The sequence below is a fragment of the Vulpes lagopus genome, chromosome 22 (genome assembly GCF_018345385.1).
Source record: "Vulpes lagopus strain Blue_001 chromosome 22, ASM1834538v1, whole genome shotgun sequence".
Lineage (NCBI taxonomy): Eukaryota > Metazoa > Chordata > Mammalia > Carnivora > Canidae > Vulpes > Vulpes lagopus.
The window spans coordinates 389,016-403,840 of record NC_054845.1 but is presented as its reverse complement, the minus strand read 5'-3'; the positions used below and the strand labels follow the sequence as shown (position 1 = coordinate 403,840).

The following is a 14,825-nucleotide window of genomic DNA, read 5'->3' as shown; positions in this document are numbered from 1 at the left end:
AAGGCAAACCCAAATTCTCTCGTAACGTAGCGAAGTGCTTAGAACCTAGTGCGGGAGCGTCAGGCGACCCCGCCGCGTGACGTTGCCGCCACCCGGCCGGGCCGCTCCCGCCTAGCCTGAGGGGACGCCTGAGCGCAGGCTCGCGCCCCGGGCAGCTCAGGGCCGAGCCCCGCAGCGGCGCCCCGAGGGCCCGGCCGCGCCGAGACGCCGGTGACGTCACTTCCGGGCCGGGCCGGAAGCTGCGGGAGCTGTGGCGCCCCTTGGGCGCTCGGTCGTCGGCCTGCGCGCTTCGCCCCTCGGGGGCGTTCCGGCGTGCCCTGGGCGGGTGGAACGCTCCCCGCAGCGGTCGTCTGCCGGCCGGTCGCTCGTCGCTCGCGTCCTGAGGCGCGTGGCCGCCGCGAAGCAGTGGGAACTGCAGATGGACCCACTTTGCCGTTAGAGAGGGGACTTGGCGACCGTCCGGAGGGCCTCGCGCCGGGACGGGGGCGCCGGGACTGCGTGTTAAAGGCCGTAGCGACCTGTGCACATTTAACAGTTTTTGCTGACTTCTGTACAGTCTTATAATCCTACAAAACTATTATATTGAAGAATCAGGTTCTCAGAATCGGGTTTAATTGGATGCGTTGGTGGTCAGCGTCAGTTCCGGACAGTTTGTTTCTTCATTTCTTTTCCAGGAGTTGTCTGTAGGGTAGGTATGCTAACGTTGCACAAGGCAGCAGCGGCTCTTCCTAAGCCGTCAAGAAGCAGGATGTGTGAGTTTTTAAGAAGTTTTGGCTTTGATCCTGGAAAACTGTTTCTTCATAAACTAATCCTGGGGATTGAGACCAGTTGTGATGATACCGCGGCTGCGGTGGTGGATGAAAGTGGAAAGGTTTGGGGAGAAGCCATACATTCCCAGACTGAAGTCCACTTAAAGTAAGTAGACGTTACCTGGGTAGTTCACATTTTTTTGGCGGAAAAGGAAAATGAAATGATTCTTTTGTATTTGTCATATGTAAGTGCAATTTCAGGAGCAGAGTTCTTTTGCGGAAAGGCTTCTAGTCGCTGCTGTAGAAGACCTCAAACCCTTCGATGTGGCTTCTTTTTTTTTTAAAGATTTTGTTTATTCATGAGAGACACAGAGAGTCAGAGACACAGTCAGAGGGAGAAGCAGGCTCCATGCAGAGAGCCCAACGTGGGACTCTATCCTGGGTGTCCAGGGTCATGCCCTGGGCTAAAGGCAGATGCTCAACCACTGAGCCACTCGAGTGTCTTCTAAGTCTGCACAGGGAGGTCCCAGCCCTTGCTGAGCCCCCCTGCGGTAACAGCGAAGCTCATTCCCAGCCCCACAATTTAGGCATCATTTCCCTTCAATAGTGCTTTTCCTGCTTCTGTCCACCTGTAGGTTTCATGGTCCCAACTAAAGTCCGAGGAGAACATCACCCTATCTCTAGACTGTGTCAGTCACAGGGAAAAAAAAAAATCCTATTCACATTTATACATAGAACTCATGTTGGCACTCAAATAAGTAACAAAATACGATTGTGTTAAAGCACAGGCCAGCGCAGGGTTTGTAAAGTCCTCTGTTTGCAGAGGACTCTAGTCAGGCTACACCAATAAGTGGGCTGGACCCAAAGAGGGAAATACCCGGAGGAGGCAACTGCTCAGCTGCAGCCAGTTGTTGCCATGCAGAAATGCCAGCCCTGTGCCACGTGATCATCAGTGTTCCCAAGAGAAAATGGAAATCTAGAATATAACTACTAGCTCTAGATTTTAAGATTAGTTGCTGATTCAAAGTGTGTTAAAATGCTGTGCAGATCAAATAAGTCTTTGAGCCATCAATTTATAATATGTGACTAGTGGAAAAGGTCAGTATTTTGAGATCACAGACCTGTATTTGAGTTAGGAATTAGGCACCCGGTGGTGACTCTGATGCTAGGCGAGTTCCTTGTCCTCTCTGTTTTCACATGTGTACAGTGGGAAAGATAATACCTGCCTGATAGGGTCATGGAGAGGGAATAGAAACAATACAGGATATTGCAGTTAGGAGGAGTGTACGTGGAGAGACAGAGCGGGCCTCTAGCAGTTGCATGCCGTGTGAAAGGGTGAAGTACTAGGAGAGTCTTTGCCTTCAGGAGTTTGGCCCAATGATAGGCAGAGCTACAAGGGAACGCGGAGCATGCAGTACAAGGCAGCGTAAAGTAAGCATATAACAAGTGGTGCGAACAGTAACTGTTCTACCACGGTTCTTTCTGTGTTTTTGAGTGTCCTGGACCTTTGAACATAAAAATGTTAACTGTGTAGAAGGCCTTCCCCGACTACTTTATCTAAATTCGACATTCCCACCATGTTTGTTCTGTATCACCACACCCTGCTTATTTTCGTCATCTTTTTGATGATTTTTACATTTGTTTACTTATGTACAGTCTGTACCCCAATAGCCTCCAAACTCCATGGTGATGGGCTGTATCTTTATTAATCCCTACTGTGTGCCTGATAGCCAGCATAGCATGTGCTACATTGCAGGTGTAAGTAGGCCTTCAGTGAATGAGACAAAAAAAAATACTGTAGCATGAGTAGACATCATAGCAAAGGCAAAGAGGAGAGAAAATACAGGTAGACATTCAATTTAGTTAGTGCCTAGGTCACCTGAGAGGAGTACACAGGCAAGTAAACTGTATGGTACCATCTACACAGCTCATCTCAGCATTTACTGAATACCTTCAGTTGCCAGGCAGCAGTTGAAGCACCGAGGTACAAATATGTCTAAGATGTATGATCCTTGTCTCTGAGCAGCTTACCCTGTAAAGTGGCTTAGAGTGTAGGTCCACGTTCTGGGTCAACATGAGACCTTGTACAGTTTTCTGCGCCTCGGTTTCCTTATTATATTTGAAACTGGGATAGTAATGACAACTAACTTATAATATTGTGAGAATTAAATGTGAATTCTTCCAAGATGTGTAGTGCAGTCCTTGACAAGTAGCAAGAGCTCAAAAAAAAGCTATTATTGGTAACAGTAGTACTTCTTTACTGATATAAATGAGTGAAGAAGGCAGATTGGTGAACATGTCTTTGTAAAACAGCATGAAATGCATTAATGGAGGACAGCGGGGGGCAGGGGGGGCTTTCTTCCAAGCCAGAAACCTGAAGGACAGTCTTTTAACTTCCTTCTCAATACTCTGTGTCAAATCGGTCATCCAGTCAGAGTAACCTCCCAAATATTTCTTCAAACATTCCTCTCCTTTTCCCCTTATTTATTTATTAAAGATGTTATTTATTTATTCATGAGAGACACAGAGAGAGGCAAAGACACAGGCAGACGGAGAAGCAGGTTCCATGCAGGGAGCCCGACGTGGGACTGGATCCCGGGTCTCCAGGATCAGGCCCTGGGCTGAAGGCAGAGCTAAAGTGCTAAGCCACCCAGGGTGCCCCAGTTCAAGCCCTTATTGTCTCTTCTCTGGACTCTTGGCTCCTACCTTGAGGCCAGATGGTTTCCCTGCCTTTTTTTAGCTTTGGCCTCTCAATCACCTACTCTCCATATTGTGTACAAATTAATTCTTCTGAGAATAAAGCCATGGTCTTACTCATCTCTTTTGTCTCTGGTGCATAGCTAGCATAATCCTTTGAAGATAAAATACATACAGGAGGTACAGATAGGAAGGAAGGTAGGCAAGTGGGGTGAAGGAAGAATTAGTGGAGGAAAGTATTTGGACTTAAAGTCACCCAAATGTCAAGATCGTGCTTTTGAGTAAGCAAGTTATGGGGTCAGCTTTACGTTGTGCTTTACTTTCTGGCAACACAATATAGAATGGACTGCAGGGATCAGAAAATCTATCTAGGGAATTGCGGTTAGAAGGCTTTGAATAGACTTGAGATGATGAGAGCCTTCTGAATTTGATAGCAGCAGTGGGAATGGTGATACATTTATTTGTGGAAAGTGAGATAAAGGAGATGAAGATGAAGCTGGAAATCCAAGTGATTAGAAAGTTGTTTTTGTGTGTGTGTGTGTGTGTGTGTGTGTGTGTGATTAGAAAGTTTAATGCCATTAGCAGAGTTGAACAATAGAAGAGAAAACTTACGTAGTTCTTTTAAAGAACTAAAGAAAATAGTATTACTATATGAATGTGTTGAACAAGATTGTTTTATGGTTTCCCTGTTTGGCTGATACAATACATAACTATTAAATAAGTCCTAGTTGAATGCTCCTACTGAGGGTTTTCATTTCTGTGTATAAAACTTGCAGCATCAAATATTTGAAGATTTTTTTGAGATTAGAGGTGCATCTTACAGACTCTATATTTTATTGCTCTGCTTCTCTGATTGTAAGTCAGTCACATGCTGGCAAATTTTTTGCTAGCAACCTTGCCTCCTACTTCTTCACTCTCAACATTTGGAGCAGTCATTCGCTGCTTATCCTACATGGACCCCAAATCAAAATGATCAACCTAAGCAGTAGATTCCCAAACTGTATTTCAGGATTGTAAGCTGTCTACTGTCCTGCTGTGACCTCAAGTGCAGTGTGTTTTAAAAATAAACTCATCTTCTTCACAAAATTGACTTTATGTTTCTCTCTGTTAGTATTTCTTTTCTCCCAGTCATTCCAGCTCAATATCTGAATGGTCTTGGTTGCCTTGGTCCCCCTCCCTCATACAGCCAGTCCATTATAACAGTTTTCAGGGCTTTCTGTTCCTTTCTTTCACATCCCATGGTCACGCAGTTTATGATGTAAACGAATACTCTTACAATAACTTCTTTAAAAAATCTCCCTGTCTCCAGACAGATTAATTTTTCTAAAATCCAATTTTATCCTGTCCTTGTTCAAGACATCCTCTATAGAATGCTTCTTAAGATTATTTTGGTGATCTAATTCATCAACAAATCCATAGGAATTTGTTGTGTACAATTTTGAAACGTCAGACATTATTAATCACTGCATACTAAGTTCTCATAGTGAGCTGCATTATAAGGCACACATATTTGAATATACTTGACTAACATTTTTACCTATATAATGATTAATTTGAAAACATGCCTTCAGCCCTGATATAAAACTTTTCTTACTCTATTTTCACAATCCTAAAATTATAAAAAGCTTTAATGATAAAAAGTTTATAAAAGGTTTTAATTATAAAGTTTTTTTATTTCTTCCAGAACAGGTGGGATTGTTCCTCCAGTAGCTCAGCAGCTTCACAGAGAAAATATCCAACGAATAGTGAAAGAAGCTCTGTCTACCAGTAAAATCTCTCCAAGTGAACTCTCAGCAATTGCAACTACTGTAAAACCAGGACTTGCGTTAAGCTTGGGAGTAGGCTTATCATTTAGCTTACGACTAGTAGACCAGTTAAAAATACCCTTCATTCCCATTCATCATATGGAGGCTCATGCACTTACTATTAGGTTGTTAAATAAAGTAGAATTTCCCTTTTTAGTTCTTTTGATTTCTGGAGGCCATTGTCTATTGGCATTAGTTAGAGGAGTTTCAGATTTTCTGCTTCTGGGAAAGTCTTTGGACATAGCACCGGGTGACATGCTTGACAAGGTAATTAAGAATTAATTTCTCCATTCTTTTCTGTTAAGGTACCTTTTTCAATTAAATAGTAATAGATATACTGCTACCATTTATCCAAATATTTCTGATTAATATATTAGACTGAAAAATTTATGCACAGTAAGAAAAACAGAAAAAGAGTAGTACATAGTTTTATAAGAGATTCTTACCCATTATGAATAAAATGGTAAGAGGTTTTCATCAGTACATAAAGGCTCAGATGTTTGCAGTTATGTTTTTAATCAAAAATATATGAAAGAAATTGCTATGTAAAGCACTATAAAAATGTGAAATAAGAGGGTATATAAAGATAACGTAAAGACTATAAAGCTGCACAAAGTTTTATGATTAAACATCACAATTGCTGACCACACTAACAAGCGGGTTTCTTTTTCCTTTGTTTATGAATCCTTGAGGCTACTGCTATATGCAGAAATCCTACTGCCAACAGCTGAAATGATTAGAAGAAATTGACAGGTTCTAATCTTTGAAGTTTATCATTAAGCAGTCGTTGTGAACTTCAAACTTACTTTTCGTTCCCAATAGAAGAGCAGAAGTGATAGGGAAGCAGTGATTGGCCACTATTGATCAGGCTGTCAGAAGGAGCGAGAATCTGTCCTTACTACCAGCTGTAGTCCAAATTTTAAAAGCATCCCATGTCTTACTCATCCAGATTTGTTCTGGTTTTTTGTTTTGTTTTTTGTTTTTTAGTAAATTTAATTTCCTTTGCACCTTGGTTTCAGAATTGCAATTTTATGACTCATTACAAAAACTTTTGTTTTTGATAGGTAGCAAGAAGATTGTCTTTGATAAAACATCCAGAGTGCTCCACCATGAGTGGTGGGAAGGCTATAGAACATTTGGCCAAACAAGGAAATAAACTGCATTTTGATATCAAACCTCCCATGCAACGAGCTAAAAATTGTGATTTTTCTTTTACTGGACTTCAGCATGTTACTGATAGGATAATAACACAAAAGGAAAAAGAGGAAGGTATTTTTCTAATTAATAGAGTTGATAAAATACGTAATGCTGGATTGTGCCTAAAAATACCTGCTCGTTTCTGCAGGGATCCAGAAGGGACAAATCCTGTCTTCAGCTGCACACATTGCTGCTGCAGTACAGCACACAACAGCGTGCCACATTGCAAAAAGAACACATCGTGCCATTCTGTTTTGTAAGCAGAGAGACTTGTTACCTCAAAGTAACGCAGTACTGGTAAGCTTAGTCAGTACTGGTAAGCTTAGTTGTCTCCTAACAATAGGGTTAATACTTTACAGTATGTAACTTTTCTTCTAGGAGCTTAATTGAGCTTAATTTCTAGGATGAAAATAACTTTATATCATATACTAGCCCTAAAGTATGAAATTTTACAGAATAAAGATTAATAACCAATTCTTATATAGGTGTGGCAGCTTTATGGGACATCTGTACAGGCTTTGTGGCAAAAACCTCCAAGACTTCATCTTCTCATTGAATTTGGAAGTGGATTTACAATAAGAAATGAAATGCAGTAACTGCTATCATTATATTTAGAAAAATAAGCTAGCTTCCTTTGAATTTATGTTCTTTTGATGAAATCCCTTAAATCTGCATAAAAGCCATGGTAAACTTCCTGTTTATCTTAAAATTCATCCTTTTGAAAATTATGAGAGAATATTTAAATGATTCACAAAATGGAATATTATGTGAATATCAAAGGCAATTGCTTAAGAATAATGTAAAATGAGAAAAATGTTTATAAATAAAAATAGGGTTTGAAATATTGTACTTTTATTATAATTGGAAAAAAAAAAGAAAATGTACAAAAATGAAAGTGGTCAGGGGTCCCTGGGTGGTACAGTCAGTTAGATGTCTTACCCTTGGTTTCAGCTTAGGTCACAATCTCAGGGTCATGAGATCCACCCCTGATTAGGCTCCATGCTCAGTATGGAGTTTCTCTCTCCCTCTGTCCCTCCCTGCCCCCCTCTAAATAAATAAATCAATAAATCAATCATCATATGCTGATACTGAAATTGTTGATTTTCTTTTCGTCCAAATTGTTATTATATACATATATACACCTATCAAAATGTGTTGTTTTTTTACTGTATAATGCTGGTATTTTCCCCAGGTGTAGCTAACAGTTTGGTTCATATCCATATATAATATTTGGTACTTTTGGTCTTTTCAATTCCTTCAGGTTGCATCTGGAGGTGTTGCAAGTAACTTCTATATCAGGAAAGCTCTGGAAATTGTAACAAACGCAACACAGTGCACTTTGTTGTGTCCTCCTCCCAGACTGTGCACTGACAATGGCATTATGATTGCATGGTGAGCCACAGGATATATATGCTTCACTCATCATCTGCCATTTCATCATACTAAGTCTTCTTTTAACTGTTGGTCTATTTATTTTATTTTAATGATTCTTATTTAGGAATGGTATTGAAAGATTGCGTGCTGGTGTGGGCGTTTTATACAACACAGAAGGTATCCGCTATGAACCCAAGTACGTAGTATCTTTTATAATCTCTGTACAAGTTGCAGTAGAAGATTTTCATTGACCTGAAGAAAGATCACATTGATTTCTTTCATGAAATTTCTTCTTCTAAGAAATATCTCTCCTGTAGTATCAAATTATAAATATTTTGACAAATCATAGGTTAGAAATAGGTGGCGGGTAGGGGTGATGAATTCCCGCATTTAGTAGCAGAATAGAAACCATGTCCATGGCCTGGACTTTTGCAATGTCAAGCAATCTCAGGACTAGCTGGCATGTTGGGGAGTGTCAGGGAGAGGTGTACAAAGCAGTCAGGTGTGAGACTGCTTTGTGAGTATGCTTCTCCACAGGCAGCTGAAAGAGGGCCAAAAGATACCTGTTTTCTGAAAGCCTTATTTCCTCTCAGATCAGAGTTCAAAAGAATAGCACAGTGTTTCAATTTGTTATCAATTTCTGGTCTAGGTTAGTTCTGGAATAGTAAAATAGTAAAGGATGGTTATGTTTCATAATCTGCCGTAATTCTGTTTTCAACATGATTTTATTTGATGTTTTAAAATTTTTCAACATTTTAATCCATAACTATAGCTACATGAACCATAGACTTATTAAGACTTCTCAAAAACAGGGACGCCTGGGTGGCTCAGCAGTTGAGCATCTGCTGTTGGCTCAGACCGTGATCCCGGGGTCCTGGGGTAAAGTCCCACATCAGGCTCCCAGCATGGAACCTGCTTCACCCTCTGCCTGTGTCTCTGCCTCTCTGTGTATGTCTCATGAATAAATGAATAAATCTTAAAAAAAAAAAAACACAACTTACCGTAAACAGAATTTAGTTAGTATTGGCAGAATGAATCTCCTATATTGATGGCCTAGCCTCAGGTTAAATATATTGTCTGATCTGGTGTCGCCTTCTTGTGACAGTGTTGAGGCTGAAAGACCATGGGTTTTTTCAGATTAGGGTCCAGTTGAAGCCTTAATATTGGACAGTGTTGTAAAACAGAAATCTAAGGCCAAAATTATTTACTGAGGAAGAACTGAGAAAGAGAGTAGGATCTCAGACCTCCCTTGCCAGGAGTGACAGAGGAAGGTAGAAAGGAAGCAAGCCAGATTTTGAAACCTCAGAGAAGAATCCATAAAAACCAGGGGAATTTCTAAAGTAGAAATAGATGTAGATTTGACATTAGCTGCATGGTAAATTGTTTTTACCCTTTCAGCTTTGTAAGAGAATTATAAGGCATTTTTGTCATTTTTCGATTTCATTTTAAGTTTTTATTCATAGTATGAGAACAGTAAAACTATTTCTTTCAAAAACTTCTAATTCTCAAACTCTTGAGTTGTATACATTAGAGATGTATAGCTGTTTACATGTCAATTATACCTCAAAGTATTTTTTAAAATTCCTGAAATTTAAATAAATTAAAAGAAAACAAAAAAAATACAATAAAAAATAAAATAATAAAAAATAAAAATTCTAGGGCAGCCCGGGTGGCTCAGCGGTTTAATACCACCTTCAGCCCAGGATGTGATTCCTGGAGACCCAGGATCAAGTCCCATGTCAGGCTCCCTGCATGGAGCCTGTTTCTCCTTTTGCCTGTGTCTCTACCTCTCTCTCTCTCTCTGTCTCATGAATAAATAAACAAAAATCTTTAAAAAAAAAAAAAAATCCTGAAATTTAGATTTCTTGTTCATGGAACTGGCCTTCTGTTCACCTATTATTCCTGCTGTATTTGTGTTCAAGAACCATCATCATATATTATACATTAGACACATACAGTGTTTGTCAGAATTCTAAGCAAATAATCTACAGAACTAGCAACAGATCAGGAAGCAAGTATTTGAAATAATGAGATTTATCTGGTTATAATGCAGATGTCCTCTTGGAGTAGATATATCAGAAGAAGTTGGAGAAGCCGCCATAAAAGTACCACGGTTAAAAATGGAGATTTGATTTTTGTTCTTCAAAAAATCTCTTAAGGTAGTATTTCAACATTAAGTTGTGATTTTTTGTGTATGAAATTTTGGAAGATACATAATACTAATTGTTTATCAAGACTTTCTTTTGTTTTTTTATGTTTGATATTTAACCTCTTCTGAAAGACTGTTAATAATGTCATAGTCTTATAAGGGAGTGTAATTTTTTTATTATCAAAATTAAAGTAAAACATCTTGTGGGGAAAAGAATGTACTGATATTGGCAAGTAGAAAGAAAACCATGGAAGATATACAATGATTCTGCTAAATCTTGGCCCCATATTAAACAGGCTTAGACTTTTTTTTCTCTTTTCCTCATATTAGGATTATAAAGGCTATTTTTTTTTAGATTATATTCTATGTATCTTACTTTAAGTTAATTGAAGTACAGTTGACATACAATATTATATTACAGTGTGCAACTTAATGACTCACATTTATATGTATTATGACACTATGATTAAGTATAGTCTCACCATCTGTACCATGCAAAGTTACCACAGTGCTATTGACTCTATTCCCTCGACTCTACTTTTCATCCCTTGACTTATAACGGGAAGTTTGTACTTCGTAATCCCCTTCACTTATTTCACCTGCTCACCCTAGTCCCCTCCCCACCTGGCAAACTGATGGTTATCAGTAGAAGCTATTTTTTGAAACAGCCTGACTTTTCTAATGAGAAAACAATTTTAGAAAAGTAGCCAAGTCAAAGTCATGTCAAATCAGAGAATTCTAAATGAAGACAAAAGGTGACTCTCTAACAAAATGCAAGTTATTAATTATAAAAATATGTTATTAGGTGTCTTCCCTGGAGCAGTTGGGATGTCTGTCTATACATTTCTTAAAATGCATCTGAGATTTTAAGAAATATGATTGACCACATATATTTATAGCCATTATTTTAGAAATTGTATTTAATCAATGAAAATATATGAGATGTAAAGGTTTTTGGTTTTGTTTATTGATAATTTTCTTTGAATCTGAAACTTTATACCAGGTAATCACTTTTTTTCTGTCTAAAGTAACTGAATGTACTGTCTTTTTTTTTTTTTTTTTTTAAAGAACTGTGATCATAGAGTATTGCTTTGTAATTATCCATTTGGAAATAGAAAATATTCATATGAGGGAACATATAGAAACAGACAATATTTGTAAAACTTTGTATTCTTTGCTGTTGAGGTATAGCTATGATAGAATTGGTTTATAAATATTATTTAGAAGAAACTATTAGTTTGTGAATTCACACTTTTCATTTTTATTTGAGTTCTGTATCATGTGAACGTGAATTCACAGAGAAGTAATTTAAGTATTTCCTGTGACTCTCACAATCAGAGTGCATTCAAAGTATGGAAGGAAATTGACCAAAATTTCTTCCCACTATCACAATATTATACAATGATATCTCAATTTTTTTTTAACAATTATAAGTATCAAAAATTTTTAAGTATCAAAATTGCTCCAGGTACCACAAGCACACATGTCAAAATTGAGTTCATGTTATAAATAAGAGAAACTACAGGTAAATGAACAATTTGAGAAAAAATCCCACATCTGTGGGCCTTCAGTACTGGCCATAAGAAATAAGGGAAGAGAAAGAAGAGAGAAATACGGAAGGGATAAGGAAGGGAGAAATACTGACCTCTATGTGGGCAAGCGTATGTCGTAGACTTAGCTAATAGTACAGGTAGAAGGCAGGCAATTTGCTGAAATCCTCTTATCCTGAGGCCTTTCTCATACATAATTGTTTTTTTTTAAGATTTATTTATTTATTCAGAGAGAGGGGGAGGCAGAGACACAGGCAGAGGGAGAAGCAGGCTCCATGCAGGAAGCCCAACATAGGACTCTATCCTGGGTCTCCAGGATCATGCCCTGGGCTGCAGGTGGCACTAAACCGCTGTGCCACTGTATGAGCTGCCCCTCATACATAATTTTTAAAAAGAAAAAATGTAGGGTAATAAAAATAATCTTTACTGGAGGAGCTGTACTTCAGGAAAAATACTTTAAGTTTTCGGAGTGGTAGGATGGCCTTGGTAGGCCAAGAAACGCAGGAAGTATCTCATATTATTGAATACAAAGAATCCCTAATACTCAACCCTGAACATATTCATAAAATATGTTCTTTAGTCCACCAGAAGGCCAGTGTCAAAACTCTGTTTGTTTGGAGGGTTTTGTTTTACATCTACAGAGGCTTAATATTTCCATTAATATGAATACTTATCCTTAACAGTGCTGAATAAATGACTCAGTTTCTTACCATTTGCATTATGTATCCCTTAGATAGAAATAGAATAAGCTATTCCCCCCACTCATAATTCCTATATTAGCACATCCACCAGAATTAGAATTAAATTTTAAGATTAGAGAGGTCTCTTCCTGCCCAGTGGCTAAAAGCATAGGCTTCAGACTCTGCATGGAAAGCCCTAAGTTCCTGTAGCTGCCATCATCACTATCATTATTGTTTGTGTTAAGGCACATTAGGGAAAATAACTGCTAGGTAATATATATGTTCAGTGCAGCCCAGGTGGACTGTAAGGAGACACTTGAGCAATTGGACAGAGAAAAATGAGGGCTTTAAAGGACACAGTGAAGCAGCTTGATTTTGTATCAAATCTACCTGCCTGGGACTTCTGGGTGGCTTCAGCATTGGCTCAGGGCGTGATCCCAGGATTCCAGGGTCGAGTCCCACGTCGGGCTCCTGGCATGGAGCCTGCTTCTCCCTCTGCCTGTGTCTCTGCCTCTCTATCTCTCTCTCTGTGTCTCTCATGAATAAATAAATAAAATCTTTAAAAAATCTTTTTTAGATTTTAGAGGGAGAAGCAGGCTCCATGAAGGGAACCCAATGTGGGACTCAATTCCGGGACTCCAGGATCACAGCCTGGGCCAAAGGCAGGCGCTGAACCACTGAGCCACCCAGGGATCCCCTAAATCTTAAAAAAAAAAAAATCTACCTGCTGTAAAATAGAAGCAGATGTACATCAAAACTTGTACTTACTGGAAACGGTCCTCTTTGGGCAAAGACATCACATGATTCTAAGCCACAGAGCATTATACTTTCCAGTTGTAAACCAAAAATACTTCAAGTATGGAGAATGGTCAATACTGGTGGCCACGGTTTTAGCCATACTTTTATACTTGGTGGGCAGTGATTTCAGATTTTTTTTTTTAAAGTCCTAAAAGTATACATTTCTACATTTTGCGTTTTAAAGCCTCATGCATTTGTAGTATTTATCATTAAATATCTCAGGGTATTACAATGAGTGTTAACATGTGGGCTATTTTGAATCAGGCCTCTTTAGCCCAGCGTATCAATTTTACATGTTTCTAACACTTGATAAAGATATACTACTTATGCCACTTGTATCAGTTGCTATATTTTAATAGTTTTAAGTGCAAGAAAATTGTATTTAGTTTTTGAAACTATAACTCTGACCTAAAGTTAAACTTCAGTAAACAGGCTAGAGAAAATCTATTAAGTATCAAAATCAAGGGGCACCTGGGTGGCTTAGTGGTTTAGCGTCTGCCTTCAGCCCAGGATGAGACCCCAGGGTCCCCGGATTGAGTCCCACATCGGGCTCCCTGCAGGGAGCCTGCTTCTCCCTCTGCCTATGTTTCTGTCTCTCTGTGTCTCTCATGAATAAATAAAATATTTTTTTAAAGTATCAATATCAAGAACTTCCATTTAAACTGCTTATATTCAGCTATGTTATATATATTTTTACTACAACTAGATTAAAATCAAAAGTAAAAAATTTGGGGGTACCAGCTGGCTGAGTCAGTAGAGAGCATGTGACTCTTGATCTTGGGGTTGTGAGTTCAAGCCCCACATTGATTGTAGAGATTACTAAAGCATAAATTATTAAATAATTTAAAAGGATTACTCAGGAGTTCCTTCATACTTTCATATTAATGCTTTAATTAGCCTTCTGCAGGTTCTGAATTAGCTTTTTGTACATGTTTCCCAAGTTGGTTCAAAAACACTATTCTTGGTCTTGATACTTCTGTGATGTCTGATGGAATTGCAGAAGAAAAGGAAAAAATATTGTGAGAAACAGTGGTCTTTTTTGTTGTTTTGAAGAGTCCCGTGAAGTTAGTTATAGGAGGGATTAAAGTCAAAGAATCTCTTGGTTGAATTTTAGGTTTTAATTTTCTTTGGTGCTCTTTCCCTGAAAATTAGACAGTCACAATTAAATATCTCTTTCTTAAGCCCAAGAGTCCTAGATTTAGTCTCATTGCTTTTGGTTCTATATAATTCTATTTTCTTCAAATCATTAAAACATACTAAGAGAATGGATCCATAACTTCCAGACTTTTAAGACGTCAGAGTGCAAAATTTGTGGGGGCCAATATATGGTTGCCAACTTTTTAGTATGCCAAATTGGGACTAATAAAAGAACAAATGCCAACGTCATTTTGTAAAAGAAGGGATATCTTAACACTCAAAAGAAAGTGTAAAAGTACTATCTCACATTTTATATTAAATGAAACTTTATCAGAAACTTGCTATATTGTCATTATTTTTTCTTTTGTTATCATAAGCCTGTGAAGACATTATCAGACCATTAATGGTACACAGATTGCTATGTAAAAATCAATGTTAAAAAAACAAAACAAGAAAACAATATTTAAGTGAAGAAATAAACGACTGACTTTATTCCTTTGTGTAAATAACTTACACTAAAGAAGCTATGTAAAACATATTCTTCAAAAAAAAAAAAGAAACAAAACATATTCTTCTACTCATGATATTCATATATTTAACCTCCCACAAACCTACCTTTCCTCAGACACTCCCTGAATAAGTGACGTTCTCTCTTTTATTCTCTCCCTTTCCACTTGTGACTTATAAAC

At 38.3% G+C, this 14,825-nt stretch overlaps 2 protein-coding genes across 2 annotated transcripts in view; one reads left to right on the top strand and one right to left on the bottom strand.

Moving 5' to 3' along the window:
• The first annotated feature begins 364 nt into the window (after positions 1-364).
• Positions 365-10,330, top strand: OSGEPL1 (O-sialoglycoprotein endopeptidase like 1). Its single transcript, XM_041737372.1, has 7 exons — positions 365-915; positions 5,131-5,518; positions 6,316-6,520; positions 6,597-6,745; positions 7,710-7,840; positions 7,947-8,018; positions 9,876-10,330. Exons 1-7 carry the CDS (start codon positions 695-697, stop codon positions 9,952-9,954), a joined length of 1,245 nt encoding a protein of 414 aa, XP_041593306.1. The 5' UTR covers positions 365-694; the 3' UTR covers positions 9,955-10,330.
• Positions 10,331-13,379: 3,049 nt separating this feature from the next.
• Positions 13,380-14,825, bottom strand: part of ANKAR (ankyrin and armadillo repeat containing) — a 49,083-nt gene continuing 47,637 nt past the window's right edge. The window contains exon 22 of the mRNA XM_041737360.1: positions 13,380-14,140. Within this exon, the coding sequence (XP_041593294.1) occupies positions 13,893-14,140 (248 nt within the window). The 3' untranslated portion in view covers positions 13,380-13,892. The remainder of the gene's footprint in view (positions 14,141-14,825) is intronic.